General features: G+C 48.4%; 1 protein-coding gene across 1 annotated transcript in view; it reads right to left on the bottom strand.

The window, feature by feature from the left end:
• CERCAM (cerebral endothelial cell adhesion molecule) overlaps nt 1-16,939 on the bottom strand; it is a 48,213-nt gene extending 31,274 nt beyond the window's left edge. Inside the window, exons 1-5 of the mRNA XM_015410406.1 lie at nt 16,674-16,939; nt 5,823-5,933; nt 5,360-5,477; nt 3,435-3,569; nt 1,147-1,351 (exon numbers count right to left, since the gene is read on the bottom strand). Of these exons, the coding sequence (XP_015265892.1) occupies nt 1,147-1,351; nt 3,435-3,569; nt 5,360-5,477; nt 5,823-5,933; nt 16,674-16,933 (829 nt within the window). The 5' untranslated portion in view covers nt 16,934-16,939. The remainder of the gene's footprint in view (nt 1-1,146; nt 1,352-3,434; nt 3,570-5,359; nt 5,478-5,822; nt 5,934-16,673) is intronic.
• Nucleotides 16,940-22,321: the final 5,382 nt, after the last annotated feature.

The following is a 22,321-nucleotide window of genomic DNA, read 5'->3' as shown; positions in this document are numbered from 1 at the left end:
CCCCCCCGGCTACTCTGAGGCATTTAAATGCCTCCCCGTACCTTCCCCAGCCTGTCCAAGGGCCAGCTTGCCCGGATGCCCCACAGTCATGGGGCGCCTGGGCAAGCCAAGGGAAGGCATGGGTGTGGCCTAATATGCTAATGAGCTGCACTGTCAGGGGTGTGGCCTAATATGCTAATGAGTTTTGCTGTTGGGTGTGACCCATTATGCTAATGAGTTCCTGCTGGGGATTTTCCTACAAAAAAAGTCCTGTCTAGGGATGTTTCCGCCCCTTGGTTATCCCTAACAATAATCCTGTGGATAGGGTACCAGTTTTGTAATCTAATAAAGCATAACGCTTCCTTGGAAACGTGTGTGGAGATTTACTTGCTGCTGAGCCTGACACTGCCCTCACAAGGGCCATCAAGGCAGCTAACGAGTTAAGGCACACACGGTCAAATCACATTTTAAAACCATTGCAATCACCCCCCAGACACACATCATTGGTTTAAAAAGAGAGTTAAAATGCATACGAAACATAAAAACAGCACTTAAAACATTGGTTAGCCAGGAGAGATCACTGAGGGGATGCCGAATGAAACCGTCTTCACCCATGGGGGGAAGATGGCAACAGAAGGGGATAGATGACTTTCCCTGGGGAGAGAGCTCCAGAGCTCTGGGGCCCTTTCCTGTATTGCCACACAATTAACCTCAGCAGGTGGGAGCGCCTGAAGCTGGAACTCCAAAGATGACCATAGGAACTGGGTGGTCCTTCAGGTATGTTGTTCCCAAACCAGGTATGTTGTAACCAAACTGGCCTAATTAATTAACTGGTTGATAGGGGAATTTAGTTTTTAGTGAGAGTCGAGTGACTTGGGACCTTTTTCACCTTTGTGTACCAAGATCCTTCCTCCAGAGAACTCTCAAATGAACCGGGGTGATGTTTAACTAACAGAAGGTTTTGAGGGTCAAGACCAGCACCTGGAGTTGTGCCCAGAAATAAAAAGGGAAAGCCTCTCCCTACGATCCCCGGAGAACTGCTGCCTGCCTGAGTAGACATTATTGACCCTGACAGACCAAGGTTCTGATTCAGTACAAGGCGGCTTCATGTGTTCAATGCCAAAATGTTTGCAATCAGCACCATCAACCTCTCCCTCCTGATCTCACCTGCAGCTTGACAGGAATATGCAAAGACAATGATGTCATCAAACGGCCAGGTATAGCTGGGATGGGGAGGGTAAAAGGCCATCTTTGCCGTCTCGCCCTTCCGGAGGTCAATCAAGAAGGCAGCGAATACCATGGGGACCGGGAAGCATCCAACACGCTGCCGGTTCTTGGTGGGAAAATAGTCTGCCGTCCTGCGATAATAACCCTGTGGCGTGCACAAAAGACATTTGAGACTGTGAATTCACAGCATGAGCACTATCTGTTAAGTCGTTCGCTTAACAAAGAAGTCGGAGAGTGATTCAGTAAAGAGATAGCTTTATTCGTCAACTCAAACACAACTAACTCCAACACGGATCAACATTAGATAGCCAGAACAGCTTTTGCATTAAAGCAGTTCCCTTTTTAAACCCTCCCGGCTAATATAGCCACGCCTTTACTGTACATTTTCAACCAATGAGATTGTCTTCATAAGGACCAATCATCAACGTTCCCGCTCAGGGAGCTTGCTGATGTGCTATTGGTCGGTTCTTCCTGGGCTAGCCATGCGATTGGGTGCATTAGGATCCTAGCCCAGGACGAAGCTTAACATTGCTTTTCTATGAGGTGATTCGCATACATGTTTAGGCATTTAATGACAGCTATTGAGTACACTACACTATCACTACCCCAGTAAGAGCTTGATCCTGCCCAATAAGAGCCACACCACACAGGTCTTGCAGAGCTTTCAAATAAGGCTGAGGTGCCTCAGGGAGACATCCACAGCCTTGGGAGAAGATGGAGGAAATCTACCAGGAAACACCTTTGCTCTACCACCTCGGCACAGTGCTGGAATTACCAAAAGAGAAGTCTTGGAAGACCTACAGCCATGGAAAGGCAGCAGAAGAGGTTATGGGCCCCGAATATGAGAAGGCACATGATCCAGAAACCTTGCTGAAGCTAAGTAAGTCAGGGTTTTCATAACTAGATGAGACCGGTGGGGAAGCCCCACGGTCCCAGATTATGGTTGAAAGGCACATGATCTCATTATTTTCCTTCAAGATGCTAAGAGTGACAGGCATTGGGTTTCTGAGGAGCCCGACATACAGGCCACAAACCTGTGAAACCTCAGAGCCAGAACATCATGAAACAGCTGCACAAACATCCTCCACTAAAACAATATGGCACCATGAGTTAGACCCAGAGATATCTGGGAGCCGGCACTGGGCCTGGGTAGCCCATTAACTCACAGAGTCTGAAATTGGACTTTGGCAATCAGCTTTGTGACTCTGCTTGCAAAAGGTCAGAAAGATGCCCACACGTCTTGCATTCTGCCAATATGTAAAACATAATTGTTCAGGACACCATTATGAAGGCAAAAAGACTATATTAAATTGCAGTAGTTCAAGAAGGTGATTTAATAAAGGGAATAGGGTTGTGGGGTACACTGTGTAGTATATATTATCTGTTCACTGTATGTATGTATGTATTATCTTGCTCTTGCAACACTGTTATCTACCTATGTAATTCCACCATTTGGCGTTGTTAACATATCATGTCTAATACTTTAGCATGGTTTTCAGATTTCTGTAAACCTAGTCCTATTACTCCGCTTACGAGAAATCTTATTCTATTGATCAGATCAGATCAAATCTCAGAAGGTAAGCAGGATCAGCCCTGATTAGTACTTGGATGGGAAGGTATGTAGGGCTATCTTTCGGCTATGCTCCTGCAGAGTGCAGGGGGTTGGACTAGATGACCTGCAAGGTCCCTTCCAACTCTAAGAAGAAGAAGAAGAGAAGATATTGGATTTATACCCCGCCTTTCACTACCCAAATGTGTCTCAGAGCGGCTTACAAACTCCTTTCCCTTCCCACAACAGACACCCTGTGAGGTAGGTGGGGCTGAGAGAGCTCATGACAGAAACTGCTCTTTTTCAAGAACAGCTTTGCCAGAGTTATGGCTTGCCCAAGGTCATCCAGCCAGGTGCAAGTGGAGGAGTGGGGAATCAAACCCGGTTCTCCCAGATTAGAGTCCGCACACTTAACCACTACACCAAACTAACATTCTATGATCTATGATAAGGAAGTCCAGGGTCACAAGGCAGAGGCAGGCAATGGCAAACCACCTCTGAACATCTCTTTCCTTGAGACCCCTATGAGGTCGGGTGTGATTTGATGGCACTTTACACACACGTTCTACTGATCGCACTGACTGGTGTTGTGTCATACGCCTTGTGTCTCAGTGAGACAGGCAGACTATAAATGACGTGAATAAATAAATGAAACACAGAGCTCTTCCCGTTAGCCTACCTGAGGAGTGATCCCACACCAGAAGTTGGAGTAGTACGTTTGGGAATCCAACATGGGGGCAATAACAGTTTTGTTTTGTGCCATGAGGAACTTCAGAGTCTGGTTGTTGGTCAGGATGCTGTCTGTGTCGGTGAACTAGGGAAGGGATTAAGGAAAACACATATTACCTCAGTGGAAGCCATCTTGGGAAAGTAGGCCCAGCTGAGGGAGGCTGGGAGGTACTGCACACCCTCCCAGGAAAAAACATCGAGACAGGCAGTAAAACTTCACTCAGTGGTTTTGAGAGTCTGAAAATGGCAATTCCAGGAGTGGAAGATCAATGGCCAGGTGAGGTAGAAGGGCAGGGCTGCCAGCTCCATATTGGGAAATTCCTAGAGATTTGGAGGGGGGGGCCTGGGGGAGGCAGGATTTTGGTGCAGATTCGATTTGGGGAAGGGAGGGACTTCAGCAGGCTTTGATGCCACAGAGTCCATCCTCCAAAGCGGCCATTTTCTCCAGGGGAACTAATTTCTGTGGTCTAGAGATCAGTGGTAATTCCAGGAGATCTCCAGGCCCCGCCTGGAGGTTGAAGGAACCTGAGCTGCAGTGTTAGGAGAGTCTAGTAACAAATAAATATACACTGCAAAAACCTTTTAGCAAACCAATTTATGGTCATCATTTAGTAAAGTGCATAGTGTATCATTATTTCATCCTAGTCGGGTATAACTATTCATTACATTCAATAAGCAATAACATTCAATACATACAGATAGTTAACTACCAGACAATTTTGCATCAGTGTTTTAAAAGTCAAGCCCCAACGGGAGTTTGTAGAATTATAAGCCCGCTTCTCCTTGCATGAAGTCTTCCAAAAAGGGGGACAGCTGCATGAGAATGACAGGAGTACTCCGTCCATGAATGTTAGCTGGATAATGAAAAAAAAATTCTTATGTGATTCGGCAAGGTCGACCCAGCCGTCCAGCCTCACCTGGGCTCATCCTCTGCTCTCCACTCAATGTGTCGGTAGTGTCCCTCCATTGCGGTGAGCCATTCCCGAAGTATTTCTGTTGTGTTGTCCACATTGTGATCCGTCACACACCTGGGAATCCATGGTACAAAACAGAAGTCAGTTACTCCCTGGTTCAATCTTACCCAAAAGACATAAGAACCGGAGAAGAGCCCTGGATCGGGCCAAAGGTCCCTTTCGTCCTGCCTCCTGGTTTCCACACTGTCCAACCACCAGCCTTTGGAAGGTCTACAAGTAGGGCACGGAACTCCTGCCCCTTACTAGTTGGCTGGTCTCAAGCTTAACATTACATTTCATACAATGAATACATAACAATGAGTCTTCTGTAGGACTGGCAAAAAAAATTCATACAAGAAGGCTGTCCCCCTTTTTGGAAGACTTCATGCAAGGAGAAGTGGGCTTATATTTCTACGAACTCCCGTTGACGTTGAGGCTTGACTTTTAAAACACTGATGCAAAATTGTCTGGTAGTTAACAATCGGTATGTATTGAATGTTATTGCTTATTAATGTAATGAATACTTATACCTGACTAGGATGAAATAATGATACACTATGCACTTTACTAAATGATGACCATAAATAGAACACATTAGTTTGCTAAAAGGTTTTTGCAGTGTATATTTATTTGTTACTAGACCCACCTGGAGGTTAGAAACCCTATGAAGGATGGGAAAGACTATGTCAAAAGGCGGCAAACTGGCCTAGGGAAGAAGGAAAGAGGTTTGTGGAGGATGTTCTTGGGAGGGACAGGAAATGAAGTAGACAAGAGGTTGTGCAGTGGAATAGGGAGGCCAGATGAAAAGCAAAGTGTGTTCCAGTAAACAGAGTGCTGTGAAGAGAGTCCAGGAAACCTTAGGTAGTGTCCGTTCCCCCACACACACCCCACCCCTGCCCCTCCAATTTCTGAATCGTCTTACCAAAATATAATCAGCCCGCTCAGCCCGGGCAAAATTCAGAGCTCCCTGCTTAAGCCTCATGACATGCTCAAAGCGCTCATGACTCCAATGTTTGGGTCCAAGTTCATCAGCGTAAGAGCTATAAGAGACAAGCAACAGTTAAAAATGGTGAAGGTTTATCCTATTGGGAGGACTGTGGTCACAACGTCAATCACAACATCACCCATTACCAGTTTACTTTCACCAGTTCTTAAAATTTATTTGAGAGAGTCCTCTCCTGTTATCTCTCTGTTCCTTATCAGTAAGGTTCCTGAAGCCCTGTCCCGCACAAGGATTTTTTGTTTGTTTCAGCAGTTGATCCCGTTCAGCCACGGCAACCACACTGCCTCTCCTATATGATCTTCCTTCTGTTCTGTATCTACGCTTAGGGGAAAAAAAAATTCTTATGTGATTCGGCAAGGTCGACCCAGCCGTCCAGCCTCACCTGGGCTCATCCTCTGCTCTCCACTCAATGTGTCGGTAGTGTCCCTCCATTGCGGTGAGCCATTCCCGAAGTATTTCTGTTGTGTTGTCCACATTGTGATCCGTCACACACCTGGGAATCCATGGTACAAAACAGAAGTCAGTTACTCCCTGGTTCAATCTTACCCAAAAGACATAAGAACCGGAGAAGAGCCCTGGATCGGGCCAAAGGTCCCTTTCGTCCTGCCTCCTGGTTTCCACACTGTCCAACCACCAGCCTTTGGAAGGTCTACAAGTAGGGCACGGAACTCCTGCCCCTTACTAGTTGGCTGTTGCTCTCCAGCATCAGATATTCAGAGATACAAGGGGCGGGACCCGTGATACTCGCGGGGGGGAAGTTCCACACTTCTGAAGCAGAGGAGGAAGCAGCAGGAGGAGGTAAGTTCCCCCCCATCCTGCCAGTTACCCCCGTCTGCTCCACCTCCCACCTCAGTTTCCGGGGACTGCAAGCTGCCCGGGCCTCGCTCTCCCCCCCCCGCCCACCTCCAAAGCGAGGCCCGGGAGGCTGTTAGCCGCCGGGGCCTCGCTGTTCCCCCCCGCCCGACTCCCAAGCGAGGGCTGTGCGGCTGTTAGCTGCCCAGGCCTCGCTCTTCCCCCCGCCCGGCTCCCAAGCGAGGGCCGAGCGGCTGTTAGCCGCCCGGGCCTCGCAGCCCGCTCCCAAGCGGCGGCAGCGTTCAGGGAGTTTGCAGAGCGTCCCCTGCACATGCGCAGGGGACGCTCTGTCACTTTTGGGGGGATTTAAGTATCCCCCCGATACCTTTATCGCATTTTTAGATTTTTGTGCACACCTGGGGACCGCCCCACGTGTGCACAAAACTCTCCCTCCCCTCCAGCTGCCCCCGATGTGCGGAAATAAGTATCCGCACACCAGGGGGCAACTTGGCTATTAGATATATAGATAATGCCTGCAAACATGGAGGTTCCATTTCCAGCTGTGGTGGCTTGTAGCAACTGGTGGATCTCTTCTCCATGACTGTGGCAAATCCCCATTTAAAAACCATCTTAAGCAAATGGTCACCACGACATCTCATGGCAGCAAATCCCATAAAATAATTACATGTTATATGAAACAGGACTTTCTTTCGTACTGCCCATTATTTTTGTTGGGAACCCCAAAGCCTACAGCAACAGCTAAGAGTGACTTCAAGGGCAGAGGTGGTGGGTACCACTGGAGGGCCAGAGGCTGCATCCAGCCATCCAGGTGCTTTTGCAGCATCTCTGAGAGCCTGAGGGATGTGCGGATGTACGTCCTGGAAGCACCGTGTTGGCTCCACACTGAGGAAACCACTTCTTGCTCTAGCAGCAAGCGACCTGACCTCTAAGACTGGGTGGTTTCTCCTCTGCACACACCAAATCCCAGCAGGGTGGGAAATGTTTATGATTTGTTTTTTTTTAATTACACTAGGGTTCTGTCCAGCCTGCCAATTAAAGTTATCTTCCTAAACCCGGTCTCTGTGCCCTACCTGCAGATGAGAGGCAGGTGGCAATCAAAGTCAGGGGCTCTTCTTGTCTTTGGAAAGCCCTTCCCCCTTAAGGCCCGCCTGGCATCTTCCTCACTCCTCTTTAGACTGCAGACCAAAACATTTCTATTGGTTGTTTTCACGTAGGGTTACCAGATGTCCTCTTTATAGGGGACATGACCAGTGTTCTCTCTAAGCTGAGTTAGCGTGAGCTAGCTCACAGTTTTTTAGCCTCCAGCTCACACCTTTTTGTTTTAGCTCAAGAAGGATGGCTCCAGAGCGAGCTAATCTACGCAGTAGCCAAATCGCTCGCTCACAACTTTAAGGTCAGTTGCTCACAAAGTAGGGTTTTTGCTCACCGGACTCCACAGTTTAGAGGGAGCATTAGACATGACCAATGCTCCTTCTAAGTTTGTAGAGTCTTGTGAGCAAAAATTCTACTTGGTGAGCTACTGGCAATAAAGTTGTGGGTGAGCGATTTGCCGACTGCATAAATTAGGTTGCTCTGGAGCCGTCCTTCCTGAGCTAAGACAAAAATGTGTGAGCCAGAGGCTCAAAAACTGTGAGCTAACTCACATTAGCTCAACTTAGAGGGTGAACACTGGACATGACCTTTTTGTGTATGTGTGTCTGTCCTCTTTTGGGCTCCTTTTAAAAAACAGATGAAAATGTTTTCTTTTGGGGGTTGGAAGGTTAGGAATATTCTAGTTAGTAGCAATCAGCACAGCTTAAATAGAAGGGGTATTTGAGATTTGTCATAGTGATCACTTGTTTAAAGAAGTCAGTCAGGAAATTTGTCCTCTTTTTTGCTTTTCAAAATATGGTAACCCTAAGTCCTGGCTGGGGTTTAAGCTGTTTTTATACCCTGCCTGGGTTTTATGGTTGCTTTTCATTTCCTTGCTATTTTTATGATTTTATTGTAGTATTTTGCTTTGTGAACCACTTCAAGCTGGTCTCTGGAGAGGGTATCTTCTCAACAAACAGGCTTATCAACAAAAGCTCAATTTAATACCAACATAGGAGTGAAAGCAACGCCTACAATTATACCCTCTTTTTCTAAACGAGTCAGTGATTCCCTATAATATTCAAAACCAGTTAGCAAACACACTGAGGAATTTCAGACAGGCGATATATTCCGGAAGAGGAACAGTTCCCAAATGGTTTCTGGTCTGTCATTACAGACAGAACCGTTTGAGAACCGGTTCCCTTCCGGAATATATTTGTCATTTCATACACAATCGCTTCTGTCCCGTTTAGGAAACGGGGCTGAAGCGTTTTACCTGTCAACCGCTTCCAAGTACTCCTCAGTTCCCTCTCCCGGTTCCGATGCGCTTTCTCCCGCCTTTTTTCACCCACGCGGGCAATCTCCGGCTTTTTTTTTAATGTTTGCTTTACAGCGTTATAGCGCTATAACGCTATAACGGAATAGCATTGTTTCAATCCCATTGGAATGCATGGGGTGTTTTGTTATACTGCTATAGCGCTATAGCGCTCTAAAGCGAACGTTAAAAAAAAAGCCGGAGATCGTCCGCACGGGCGAAAAACGACAGGGGAAAAGCAGGAAAAAGCGGTGCAGTCTGAAATGGCAAACCGCTTCAGATCCAGCTCTTTACCGGAAGGGGAAAGCCGTGTGTGAAATGGCAGCCCTATACCGGTTCACTTCAAAACGGATCATTACCGGCTTGAAACCGGGTGAAACTGGGTAATGTGAAATTCCCCACTGGCTCATTTGGCACGTTGCATCAATCCACTAAAGATTGCTTTACTATATAAAGAAGAACCCCTCTGACAAACATCTTTTGAGAAACAATGGATGAATCAAGTGCTCCAAACATAAATTCGGAGACCGAGGAATGGCAAATTGCTAGCTCCAGAAGATGACATCCAGGATGAGTATTGCCATCAGTCTTTGGTTCCTAGTTTGTACTGGTGTGGTCTAATGGGTAGAGAATTCAGCACTGACTGCCTTTATTTTAGTTATGTAGACAGTTATAGCCCACTTTTCTCCTCAATGCAGCTTACGACATCACTTTCCCTTCCGTTTTTATCCTCACAACACCAGCCCTGCAAGGTAGGAGAGGCTTAGAGAGAGGGACTGTCCCAAGGTCACGCAGTGAGCTTCTGTGGTACAGAGGGGATTCGAGCCTGGATCTCCTGGCTCATAACAAATGAGTTCAACACCCCTATCCTGGACTGTAGTCCAGTATTCTAACCACTACACCAGGCTGGCTTCTGCAGAAAATGCCTTCGACGAGACTTGTGAATAGTTACTCATCTGATAAGTAAGAATTGTTTCCTGACTCCAAAGAGGGTCTGTTCTTTCTTTCTTTCTTTCTTTCTTTCTTTCTTTCTTTCTATGACAATTTTTGTCTCCAGGGGTCATTTCGTAGAAAAAGAGGGGCAGGAGCTCATTAGCATAAATCAGCTTGACCACTTACAAGGGAACATTCAAATCACAATACATCGGCTTAAAAGAGATTATTCTGTCCTTCATAAACTTAGTACTAACATATTATATTAACATAAAACTTAGCATTAACATATGTTCTATTTACCACAGGTGAAGAGTGTCTATTACCTCCGGTATTATCTCTTAAGAAACTAGATATGATACGATAGGTAGCCATATACTAGTGAATTCACTATACCCGCCATTAGCTTTTGTTGGTTACTTCTTTTTTTAATCCCCCTAAGGGGAAATTTTTTATTGGTTTTTTTGCAGACCCCTGCTTGTCTCTATGATTAAGACAACCAAACAGAAAGGAAAACAATGAAGCTGGACCATCTGCATGCAAGGGGGCACGCACACTCTCTGACTGCTCCTCTCCAAAGCAAGCTGCATCCTACAACCTATGAACATACGAAGCTGCCTCGAAACAAACCAGACCATCAGCCAGTCTAGCTTTATCTCGTCTTTATGGCTTCAGGCAGAGGCAGATCATGCCCAATACCTGCTCCCCAAGATCCTTTACCTGGAGACGCCAGGGATTGAGTCTGAGACCTTCTGCATGCAAAGCTTATGCGGCACCACTGAGCTGCCCTGAAATCAAGTCAAGATGTCATCATCAAATCTGCAAGCCAAACGCATTGCATGGCACAAGGCAGAGCCAGTCTAGTAAAAGTCCATACTCATGAAGACTTTTATGAAGTTATTGGCAAGGCTGGCTTCTAACACTAAAGGCAGGTTTGATCTGGAAGTAAATGAACCCTCATTCAGCCGCAGTAACCCTGCACATTTCTCTAAGCACCGGCTAGAGATTCTACAATTACAGTCTGATGTCCTTCTCTCTCCCTGGTCAATAGCTTGAAAATACACATTCGTTTCCCACAGGGCCACCACATCATCTCTGGATGTATTTATAGCTTGTGGCCTGGACTCTTTGTAGAAAACAAAAGCTGTATGGGGTGGGGTGCCTACTTTCTAAGGCGAGGGGCCCTGGCTCAGCAGTCTAGTCCAGGCTCAGTTCCCAACATGTCCAGTTAAATGACCTCCGGTAGCAAATCTGAGAAAAAGCTTTCTCTGCTTGAGACCCTGGAGAGCTGCTGTCTGCCAGGACAGGAAATACTGAACCCAGCAGCCTGACTTGGTATCAATTAGACTCCTGTGTTCATAAGGATAACTGAGCAACCAAAGCAGGGGTCCCCAACATGGTGCCCATGGGCGTCGTAACACCCATTGATACCTTTCCTGGTGCCCCTCAAGTGTGTTTAGAAAGTGAGCATGGCCAGGTGGGGCTCCAGGGCTTCTGATTGGTCAGTGGAGATCCAATTGGTTGTGCAGATTAAAATGTTCTTGTTTCAGCAGCAGCTGTTACTGCAGGGTTGGCTTTATTTTCTTTCTCCTCTTTCCCAGGTTATTTTTTGAAAAATTACTCCACTTGTCCCCAGCATTTGGGCCTCCTCTGTGTGAATGTCCGTGCCTGCTTCCCGTGGTGGCCATTTTGTGGCTTCCACGGCACATGTAGCAGGTTGGCAAAGGCAGTGGTCCAGTTTATGCAAACCACTGTGTGAAGGGCAGGGTATAAATCCAATCTCCTCCTCCTCCTCCTCCCCCCCTCCTCCCCGCCGCCCTCCTCCTCCTCCTCCTCCTCTTCCTCTTCTTCTTCTTCCTCCATCTGCATAGTTTGTGGGACAGCAGAAGGTAGAGAGATCCCATTCTATACCACTTCTAAAACCAGGGCCTGGATTACCATCCCAGTCTGAAGAGAGTCCCGACGGCGACGACAGCAACCTGCACGTACGTAATTGCGAACAAGGATCCATGCACGCTCATCGGAAGAAAGTCCTGTGCATCCCTTCCCTGTAACGCCCTGGATTCTCCAAGGAAGCTGGCTGCCCCCCAGGGCCATGCACCTGCAGCAGAATGCGCCTGAATACCTGTTAGGACTTGCCCCACCGTGTCCCTATCGCTTCCAGAAGCTGCAGCCCAACAGAATTACAAGCAGCACTGAGCTCTTTGTGGCCAAAGAACCATTCATGTTCTCTTCCAGAGTCCTTCGCTCTGCGGAATTTCTGCTTCTTGGCACTCCTCCCCAACATCGATTTGTAAGGGCAGCCCAAAGGTGGCTTTGTAACTTGTGAATGTTCAGATGCTGTTTTAAAAACACTAGGACATATGAACAGCCCTGCTGGATCAGAGCCTTGGTCCATCTAGTCCAGCATCCTGCCTCACACAGTGGCCAGCCAGTTCCTCTGGACAGCCAACAAGAGGCCGTAGAGCCCTGCTGGATCAGAACAGAGGTCCATCTAGTCCGGCATCCTGTCTCACACCATGGCCAACCAGTTCCTCCGGACGGCCAACAACAGGGCATAGAGGCCGAGGCCTTCGTAAGAACATCAGAAGAGCCCTGCTGGATCAGACCAGTGAGGGTCCATCTAGTCCAACATCCTGTCTCATTCAGTGGCCAACCTGTTCCTCTGGACAAACAACAACAGGGCGTAGAGGCTGAGGCCTTCATAAGAACATCAGAAGAGCCCTGCTGGATCAGACCAGTGGTCCATCTAGTGCAGCATCCTGTCTCACACAGAGACCAACCAGTTCCTCTGGACAGACAACAACAGGGCGTAGAGGCTGAGGCCTTCATAAGAACATCAGAAGAGCCCTGCTGGATCAGACCAGTGGTCCATCTAGTCCAGCATCCTGTCTCACACAGAGACCAACCAGTTCCTCTGGACAGACAACAACAGGGCGTAGAGGCTGAGGCCTTCATAAGAACATCAGAAGAGCCCTGCTGGATCAGACCGGTGGTCCATCTAGTCCGGCATCCTGTCTCACACAGTGGACAACCAGTTCCTCTGGACGGCCAACAACAGGGCATAGAGGCCTTATTTGATGTTGCTTCCTGGCATTGGGATTTAGAGTTTGACTGCCTCTGAATGTGGAGGTTCCCTTGAGTCACCATGGGTAGTAGCCACTGATAGACCTATCTTCCACGAATCTGTCTAATCCCCTTCTAAAGCTGTCTACGCCAGTGGCCATTTAAACAGAAGAAAATTTGAGTCCAGTGGATTCACCTTCACTACCCGAAGGAGTCTCAGGGCAGTTTACAATCTCCTTTCCCTTCCCCTCCCAACAACAGACACCCTGTGAGGTAGGCGGGGCTGAGAGAGCTCTTTTCGAGGGCCGCTCTTGAGAGAACAACTCTGAGAGAAACCTGTGACTGACCCAAGGTCACACCAGCAGCTGCATGTGGAGGAGTGGGGAATCACACCCGGTTCTCCCAGATTAGAGCCCGCGCTCCTAACCACTACACCAGACTGGCTCTCCTTCCACTGACAATTCCCCCATCTCATGTCCCTGCTCAATCTACAATTAAGACCAACAAAACAAATCTCATTCTTGCTCTTTTTAACAATCTCTGACAAGCCAGGCACAGCTTGTCCAAGAACATTACACTTGGGGGGGGGGGGGCTCTCCTAAAAAAAAAGAGAGACGAAAGTAGGGAACGGAAGAACAGAAACAATCTAATAAACAGAGCTGGGAACTCTGGATCCTGCCAACCATGGACTGGATTCATCTGCGAGACAGATGGAAATTCATTCACTCTCTCTTTAAAAACGATTTATACTACTGGAGTAAGGTTTCCTACAAGCTAATAGAAAAAGACTGTAAAAGACGCCTTCGAGGAGTAAGTATTGGAACAGAGGAGAAAGGGAATCCCAGGATCTCTCTGGAGATGGGCACGGGTGGGAATACTGGGAAGAGAGGTCCTGGAAAGTTGGCACCCTTTGGAAGGAAGGGGGAATCTGCAGGGCGACTGGAACAACTCTCTGGATGTGGAACGCCATCCCCAAAGATGGAGGGGTCTCCATCTGTCTTCCCAAAGAAGAGTTTGGCATTAACTCAAAAGCCTTGCTAGCCTGGCATGCTGACCCAGTTGGCTTCCTAAAAAGGTCCGATCAGAACTATGTGAGGATTCTGTCTGTATCGGAGGATCAGCCGAGTGATCACTATCGCAAAAACTCTGGCCACAATCCACTGTGTAGTACGGTAGGCAGGGCTATTTTTGGGCAGGAACGCACAGGAACGGAGTTCCGGCTGGCTCCCAAGTTGGCCACGCCCAGCAGGAACTCATTAGCATAATAGGCCACACCCAACAGCAGGAACTCATTAGGATTGGCTACAGTAGGCGTGTGTGGCCTAACATGGAAAGGAGTCCCTGCTACAAAAAGGCCCTGGGTTTTGACAACAAACAAGGTAAACAGAATAACAAGCAAAAGGTGGGTGTGGCTGGATGACCACACTTTTGGTAACATGGGGGTGCGGCCTAATGTGCTAATGAGCTGTGCTGTCAGGGGTGTGGCCTAATATGCTAATGAGTTTCTGCTGTTGGGTGTGGCCTGTTATGCTAATGAGTTCCTGCTGGGCTTTTTTACAAAAAGAGCCCTGACGGTAGGCCTCATGTTTAGAAGAGAACATTCTGACTCAAAGGGGGGAGCCCATTAAAGGGAAAACAATAGTCATTTTGATCCGATCCATTTGCATCCAGAAGGACTTTTGCCAGCTCAGCTGCCAAACTGGAGGTCGTTTTATGTTCCCAAAACATATCTCAAAAGTGTAACGATTTTCTAGGCAACACAGCTCACCCAGCAAAACATAACACTCCCTTCTCCAGAAATCGCATTTTAGACAAACTCTCGAGCAGTGTTCCCTCTATGCTGAGTTAGTGTGAGCGAGCTCAGAGTTTTTTAGCCTCCAGCTCACGCATTGTCGTCCTAGCTCAGGAAGGAGGGCTCCAGAGCAAACTAATTTATGCAGCAGCCAAATTGCTCACTCACGACTTTACTGCCAGTGGCTCATAATGTAGAATTTCTTCGCACAAGACTCCACAGCTTAGAGGGCGCATTGACTGAGTACCTCAAAGCTTGACGCCCACAACCAGTGTTCCCTCTAAGCTGAGTTAGTGTGAGCTAGCTCTCAGTTTTTTTAGCCTCTGGCTCACACATTTTTTGCCTTAGCTCAGGAAGGATGGGCTCCAGAGCAAACTAATTTATGCAGCAGCCAAATTGCTCACTCACGACTTTACTGCCAGTGGCTCATAATGTAGAATTTCTTCGCACAAGACTCCACAGCTTAGAGAGAGCATTGCCCACAACCAATCAGTACAGAAATCGTGCGGGAATCATGCTCATAGGGATACTGAACAAGACACCCCTGAATCATGCAGACACAGACCAGCTGGCCCAAAGTACCCCAAACTTTTACACAGGCCGGCACTCACACAGTGCCCAACTACACATTCCCACATTCCATGGAAAGCAGAGTTTACGGGGATTCCCAAGTCACACTTCCCAACAGACCCTGATTGTAATGTGCACAGAGATTCCAGTGTTTCACACTGCAGCCCATTCTTGGAGGTTATTATGGCAAGAGGATAAGAAGCGCAGGCCTGGATCCCCCAAGCTAGCCTGATCTTGCCAAATCTTGGTAGATAAACAGGTCTGGCCCTGGTTAGTATTCAGATGGGAGACCACCAAGGAATAGCAGGGCTACTATGCAGGGACAGGCAGTGGCGAACCACCTCTGAATGTCTCTTGCCTTGGAAACCCGATGGGGGTCGCCATAAATCGGCTGCAATTCGATGGCAAAAAATTATTCTTTAAACAGTGTTAGCCTGCAGCAGCAAAACAAAGAGGAGTCCACGGCTGTGTTCCCTCTAAGCTGAGTTAGTGTGAGCCAGGCTCACAGTTTTTTCGCCTCCTGCTCACCCACTTCTGCCTTAGCTCAGGAAGGAGGGCTCCAGAGCAAACGGATTGATGCAGCAGCCAAATCGCTCGCTCACAACTTTAACGCCGGGAGCTCACCAAGTAGAATTTTTGCTCACGAGACTCCACAGTTTAGAGGGAGCACGGACTCCACAAGCGTTTCGGGGAATGCAAGAACTTATTCCGGGATAAAGCCTGGTGATCCAAGACTCACGTCGCCAGTTCCCACTGGGATGTTAAAGCGCAGCTTATTGTATTTAGAACAATATTGACAGAAATGTTATCTAGTAATGGAATTTAGAATGTTGAAATAAGTATAAGAAATGTAAAGAGAAGTCGGGTAGAGCACCGCGGGAAGCCATTAGAGAGGGAGGGAGGGAAGGGAAACGTGGGGATTTGTGACGGGAAAGTAAATGTTAAATGTGATATTATATCCAAAAATAAAAGTTTTGTGACCAACCTCGCCAGTTCCCGAAACAAGGGGACTGAGACACCCCACATTAGCAGGATGCCAGCCTCCAGGTGGGACCTGGGGATCCCCCAGAATCACAGCTCATCTCCAGACCAGCTCCCCTGGAGGAAATGGATGTCTTGGAGGAGGGGACTCAATGGCATTAGGCCCCTGCTCTTCCCAGACTCCATCCCCCGATCTCCAGGAGTTGCCTAACCTGGATCTAGCCACTCTCTCCCCCTCCCCCAATCCCCTGCTGGTGGACCGGCCAACTCCACCTTACAGTCTGGGTCTCCCAGCTACCCCAAACGCCATCTGTACCCCCAAACCAGCCACAGCCACGAAGTCCTGCCCAGATTCCATCCCCCTCCCCACTAACACACACCCCCTTACTGGAAAGCCATTGTTCCACAAGGCTCCCCCGACCCAACTGGCCCTCCCAAGCAGTGTTCCCTCTAAGCTGAGCTAGTGTGAGCGAGCTCACAGTTTTTGAGCCTCCGGCTCACACATTTTTGCCTTCGCTCAGGATGGAAAAGGAGGGGGCGCCAGAGCAAACTAACTGATGCAGCAGCCAAATTATTTGCTCACAGCTTTAAGGCCAGCAGCTCGCCAAGTAGGATTTTTGCTCACAAGACTCCGCAGCTTAGAGGGCACATTGCATGAGTCCCAAGCCGCCCCCAGGGACCTGGCACCTTACCAGATGGAGATGCGCTCCTTGGGATAATCCAGGCGCTCCAGGGCCCCCAGGTGATAAGGCAGGGAGTGCTGGGCGTTGCGGGCCAGGATGGCCAGCGCCACGGTGGGCAGCTCTGGCGGCTGGCCGGCTGGGGGTCCCCCCCCCCCGGCCCCGGCCGCCGCCTTCTCCTCCTCTTCGGGGGCGGAGGAGACCCCCCAGGCGGACCCCAGGAGCCCAAGGAGGGCGCAGCGGACCAGGAGTGCAACCGCAGCCGCGCTCATGTTGGAGAGGCTGCAAAGGTGATGGGGGGGGGGAATATGGAGAGATCGGCGCTGGGGAGGGGCCAAAGCCGAGAGGGAGGGCCTGAGCTTGGGGTTAGGAGAGGGAATTTGATCCTCTCGGGCTCGCCTGCCTCCTGCACAACCAGCCGTGCGGTCTTTCCAAAACAGGGGTTTTCACTAGGAAACCTGGGGTGCCAAAATTCAGCCCCGACCCATCGAGCCGGCAGTCCCGTTCCTCTGAGCATGTGCAGGGTGCCTCCCCGCCCCACTCAGTCACCGCAGCCGGCTCCGCACAAGAGATCCTCAGGGCAAGGGCGAGGCCAAGCCAGGCGGCGCATAAAAGGTGAAGGTAAAGGTTCCCTTGCTCGAAAGCCAGTCGAATCCGACTCTAGGGGTTGCGGTGCTCATCTCCGTTTCAAAGCCGAAGAGCCAGCGCTGTCCGAAGACGTTTCCGTGGTCATGTGGCCGGCATGACTAAACACCAATGCGCACGGAACGCTGTGCCCTTCCCACCGAAGTGGTCCCTATTTACCTACTTGCAATTTCTTGCTTTCGAACTGCTAGGTTGGCAGGAGCTGGAACTAGAGACAGAGAACTCAACTAGAGACAGAGAACTAGAGAACTCACCCTGTCTTGCTGCACCGGGGTCTTGAACTGCTGAACTACTGACCTTCCACAGCCTAAGACATCCTCCCCCCCCACCCGCGCCACAAAAGCAAGATTTCGAGCTGGTGGGGGGTTTAATTTGGGGCATTTCTATTTAAAGGATGTGAACTTTTTTAGGAACAGGGACTCTTCTAGTGAAAAAGACCACTGGCAACCAGTGTTCCCTCTAAGCTGTGAAGTCTTGCGAGCAAAAATTCTACTTTGTGAGCTCCTGGCATTAAAGCTGTGAGTGAGCGATTTGGCTGCCGCATAAATTAGTTTGCTTCGGAGCCAGCCTTCCTGAGCTGAGACAAAAACGTGTGAGCTGGAGGCTAAAATACTGTGAGCTAGCTCACAGTATTTTAGCCTCCAGCTCACACGTTTTTGTCTTAGCTCAGGAAGGCTGGCTCCGAAGCAAACTAATTTATGCGGCAGCCAAATCGCTCACTCACAGCTTTAATGCCAGGAGCTCACAAAGTAGAATTTTTGCTCGCAAGACTTCACAGCTTAGAGGGAACATTGCGCTCACCAAGTAGACTTTTTGCTCACAAGACTCCACGGGTTAGAGGGAACATTGCTGGCAACTGGTGCTCCCCAAAAGTGGTGGCGCTTCAAATTCCATCCATCTAGCCCAGCAAGTTCATTCCAACCAAAATCCCCTGTGAAGGATTTTTCCAAATCCTTGGTCACCCCGATCATGTTTAAGTTCTCCTGAACACATACGTCTGCCTGTAAGCTGCTATGATAACCGTGAACATGCTTAAAGGGGGTAAGAGGTAATTTAAGGAAATTGCAGTTTATTTAAGGCAGCAGTTCGTTGTAAAAAAAAAGTCTGAACTTAAATGTCACTGTTCTTATGCACATTTTATGAGTTAGATTGGAGTCCATGGCACCTTAGATACCAGCAAGATTTTCGGGGTGGGGGGTGTACAAGGTTTCAAGAGCCAAAGCTCCCTTCCTCAGATAAAAGTAGGAACAGAGATCCCTGAGCCCTTATATGTTAGTCAGAAGGTGAAAGGGGTTTTATAGAACGGTAGACCATTATACCCTGCTTTTTTCCAGTTTGGTGTAATGGTTAAGCTCTGAGACTCTAATCTGGGAGAACTGGGTTTGATTCCCCACACCTCCACTTGCACCTGCTGGATGACCTTGGGCAAGCCATAGTTTTCTCAGAGCTGTTCTTAAAAGAGCAATTCTTGAAAGAGCTCTCTTAGCCCCACCTCTCTCACAGGGTGTCTGTTGTGGGGAGGGGAAGGGAAAGGAGTTTGTAAGCTGCTCTGAGACTCCCTTGGGTAGTGAAAGGTAAAGGTAAAGGTTCCCTTGCTCGAAAGCCAGTCGAATCCGACTCTAGGTTTGCGATGCTCATCTCCGTTTCAAAGCCGAAGAGCCAGCACTGTCCGAAGACATTTCCGTGGTCATGTGGCCGGCATGACTAAACACCAAGGCGCACGGAACGCTGTTACCTTCCCACCGAAGTGGTACCTATTGATCTACTTGCAATGTCTTGCTTTCGAACTGCTAGGTTGGAAGGAGTGAAGGGCGGGGTATAAATCCAATCTCTTCCTCTTCTTCTTTTACCCAAAGGAGTCTCAAAGATGCTTACAATCACCTTCCCTCCCTCTCCCCATAACAGGCACCTTTGTGAGGGAGGTGGGGCTGAGAGAGCTCCGAGAGAACTGTGACTGGCCCAGGGTCACCCAGTTGGTTTCATGTGGAGGAGTAGGGAATCAAACCTGGTTCTCCAGGTTAGAGTCCGCCTTTCTTAACCACCATACCACCCTAGCTCATGGATCTCAATTCCTACATGTAGGTGATAGCAGAGTGGCCCTTGTTGTAAGAACTGAAGATGTAATAAAAATGCCCCTCAGTTTAGCTGTGAAGAGCTGACGGGTAACTTACTTGTTGTTCCAAATAATTTCTAGAGCTTTTTATACCCAATGTATAGAGCCAGGGCTATTTTTGGGCAGGAACACACAGGAACAGAGTTCTGGCTGGCTCCTGAGTTGGCCACCCCCAGCAGGAACTCATTAGCATAATGCCCAGCAGGAATTCATTTGCATAATAGGCCACACCCAACAGCAGAAACTCATTAGGATTGGCTACATTAGGGGTGTGTGGCCTAACATGCCAAGAAGTTCCTGCTACAAAAAAAGCCCTGGGTTTTGACAACAAACAAGGTAAACAGAATAAGAAGCAAAGGATGGGTGTGGCAACATGGGGTGTGGCCTAATATGCCAATGAGCTGTGATGTCAGGGGTGCGGCCTAATAGGCTAATGAGTTTCTGCTGTTGGGTGTGGCCTATTATGCTAATGAGTTCCTGCTGGGCTTTTTCTACAAAAAGAGCCCTGTGAGCCAAATCCCATCAAATGTTATTGAAAAAGTCTATACATGCACATGATCAGGTTAGCTTGGGCCATCCACGTCAAGCCAATGCAGAGGAACTCCAGTCCAAAGCTTAGTCTGGAGTAATTTTACATAGGATTGCACTGCAAATGAATTACCCCCTTCTTACCACCTTCTAAACATCTGTTTGTGGTACTTAGCAGCGTTCCGTGGCACCTCGGCGTTTAGTCATGCCGGCCACATGACCACGGAAATGTCTTTGGACAGCGCTGGCTCTTAAGCATGGAAATGGAGATGAGCACCGCAACCCTAGAGTCGGATTCGACTGGCTTTCGAGCGAGGGAAACCTTGTGGTACTTACATTCAGCTATCCCATACCAACAGCACACATCTTTGAACCACATATGAATTAAACCTAAACATCTACCACTCTGATTCTGTCCTCATTACGTTTATCTAGACCGAAATACCCGTGTTATTCATATGCTTGCACTGGGGACGGAGACTGTAACATTCTGCCACCAAGTACCCTGCATTGCAAATTGAACTGGATGATCCACGCATATCAAGGGTGGAATTAATCCTCATTAGATGATCTTGAGCGCACACGGCAAATGGATATTGTATTACAGGCAATTTTGCCATGTGACCTTTAAATCAGTTTTTGAATCTGCACTCTTCTATCCCCAATTACCATTATTATGAATAGTCACTGTGGTGATCTTGTATACATCTTGAGCAGTGTTCCCTCTAAGCTGAGTTAGTGTGAGCTAGCTCACCGTTTTTTAGCCTCCAGCTCACACAGTTTTGTCTTAGCTCAGGAAGGAGGGCTCCCAGAGCAAACTAATGTATGCAATAGCCAAATTGCTCGCTCACAACTGTAATGCCAGGAACTCACAAAGTAGAATTTTTGCTCACAAGACTCCACAGCTTAGAAGGAGCATTGATCTTGAGTATTGAGAAGAAATGTCACAAACTGGAACTCTTGGCGTCCGTGACCTTGGGGATCCCTGTTTTTTTTGGGGGGGTGCCCTCTATATGCTTCTGTGTGGGAATAGACAGAATAACTGTTCAGCCAACGGAGGATAAATTATAACTGATTGCCAAACTAGAGAGATCAATTCTCCTGGAGGAAGTGGTAGTTTCAGAGGGTGGATTCAACCATCATCAGATACTATTCTATGGCCCCGGCAGAGGTCATTTCGCGATATCGGGTGCGGGGGGGGGAGGCGTGGCTAATTGCCCCGGCGCAGTTTGAGCCGCGATTATATCAAGGCAGTTTTATGTATGCGTCTTGGCTCTAACTGGCCCTTCCTGACAGTCCTCCCGCAACTTCCTGAATGTAGGGCTTGAGGACATTCTGTTTCGCTGTATCTGAGGAAGTGTGCTTGCAGACAAAAGCTGACACCTTGAATAAAACTTTTGTTGGTCTTAAAGGTGCCGCCGGACTCAAACTTTGTTCTATTTTTATTCCACTTTCCCTCCAATATCATACCTGGTTCTCCCCTCCTACATTTTACCCTCACAACAACCCTGAGGGGTAAGCTAGGCCAAGAGGGAGAGGAAGCAAGAGGCAGAAACTGGTCCAAGGTCCCCTAGTGAGCGTCACGATTGAGCAGGGATTTGAACCCAGGTCTTCCTGGCTGTCGGGCAGGATTTCACTGTTATAACCACACCAGCTTTCAGAGTAGCATGGTGTACTTTCGAATAAAAATTACATGACAGATATATCAATACTTTTCCTCTTTTGTTCATGCAGAATTACAGCTTTGGGGGAATACTTTTCTCTGAGAGGGGTGTGAGGGCTCTTTTTGTAGCAGGTACTCATTTGCATATTAGGCGACACACCCCTAATGTAGCCAGTCCTCCAAGAGCTTACAGTAGCCCCTGTAAGAAGAGCTCTGTAAGCTCTTGGAGGATTGGCTACATTAAGGGGTGTGGCCTAATATGCAAAGGAGTTCCTGCTACAAAAAGAGCCCTTGGGGGTGTCACTCAAGAGTATGCACCTGACTTCCCTATTGTTCCTATTCATTCTTCTTTACCGACCTGCCCACTCCACCTCTCTCCTGAAGAGCAGCTTCAGTGAAAGACAGATAGCCTGGCCAGTGCTGCCATCTAGTGGCTAATATTGCACCCTACTTTTATTCCAAAACAGCTCCCAGTGGCAGAGGTTGCCAGACATTCTCCCCTTGGTATCCAGCAGGGGTCATTTCGTAGAAAAAGAGGTGCAGGAGCTCATTAGCAATACTTATTTGCTTAACTTATTTGCATATGCCACATCCCCTGACATCATCGGAAGTGTGTCAGAAGGCAACACCCACCGCTCAGGCTCCACTGGACTGTTTTGGATTGCTGGCTATTCGGCGGGGGGGGGGGGTGGGACCGGGGCGAACGGGCCT

This window comes from Gekko japonicus, unplaced genomic scaffold, assembly GCF_001447785.1.
Source record: "Gekko japonicus isolate JY-2015 unplaced genomic scaffold, Gekko_japonicus_V1.1 scaffold1863, whole genome shotgun sequence".
Lineage (NCBI taxonomy): Eukaryota > Metazoa > Chordata > Lepidosauria > Squamata > Gekkonidae > Gekko > Gekko japonicus.
The sequence above is the reverse complement of the archived record's forward strand: the minus strand, read 5'-3'. Positions and strand labels throughout refer to the sequence as shown.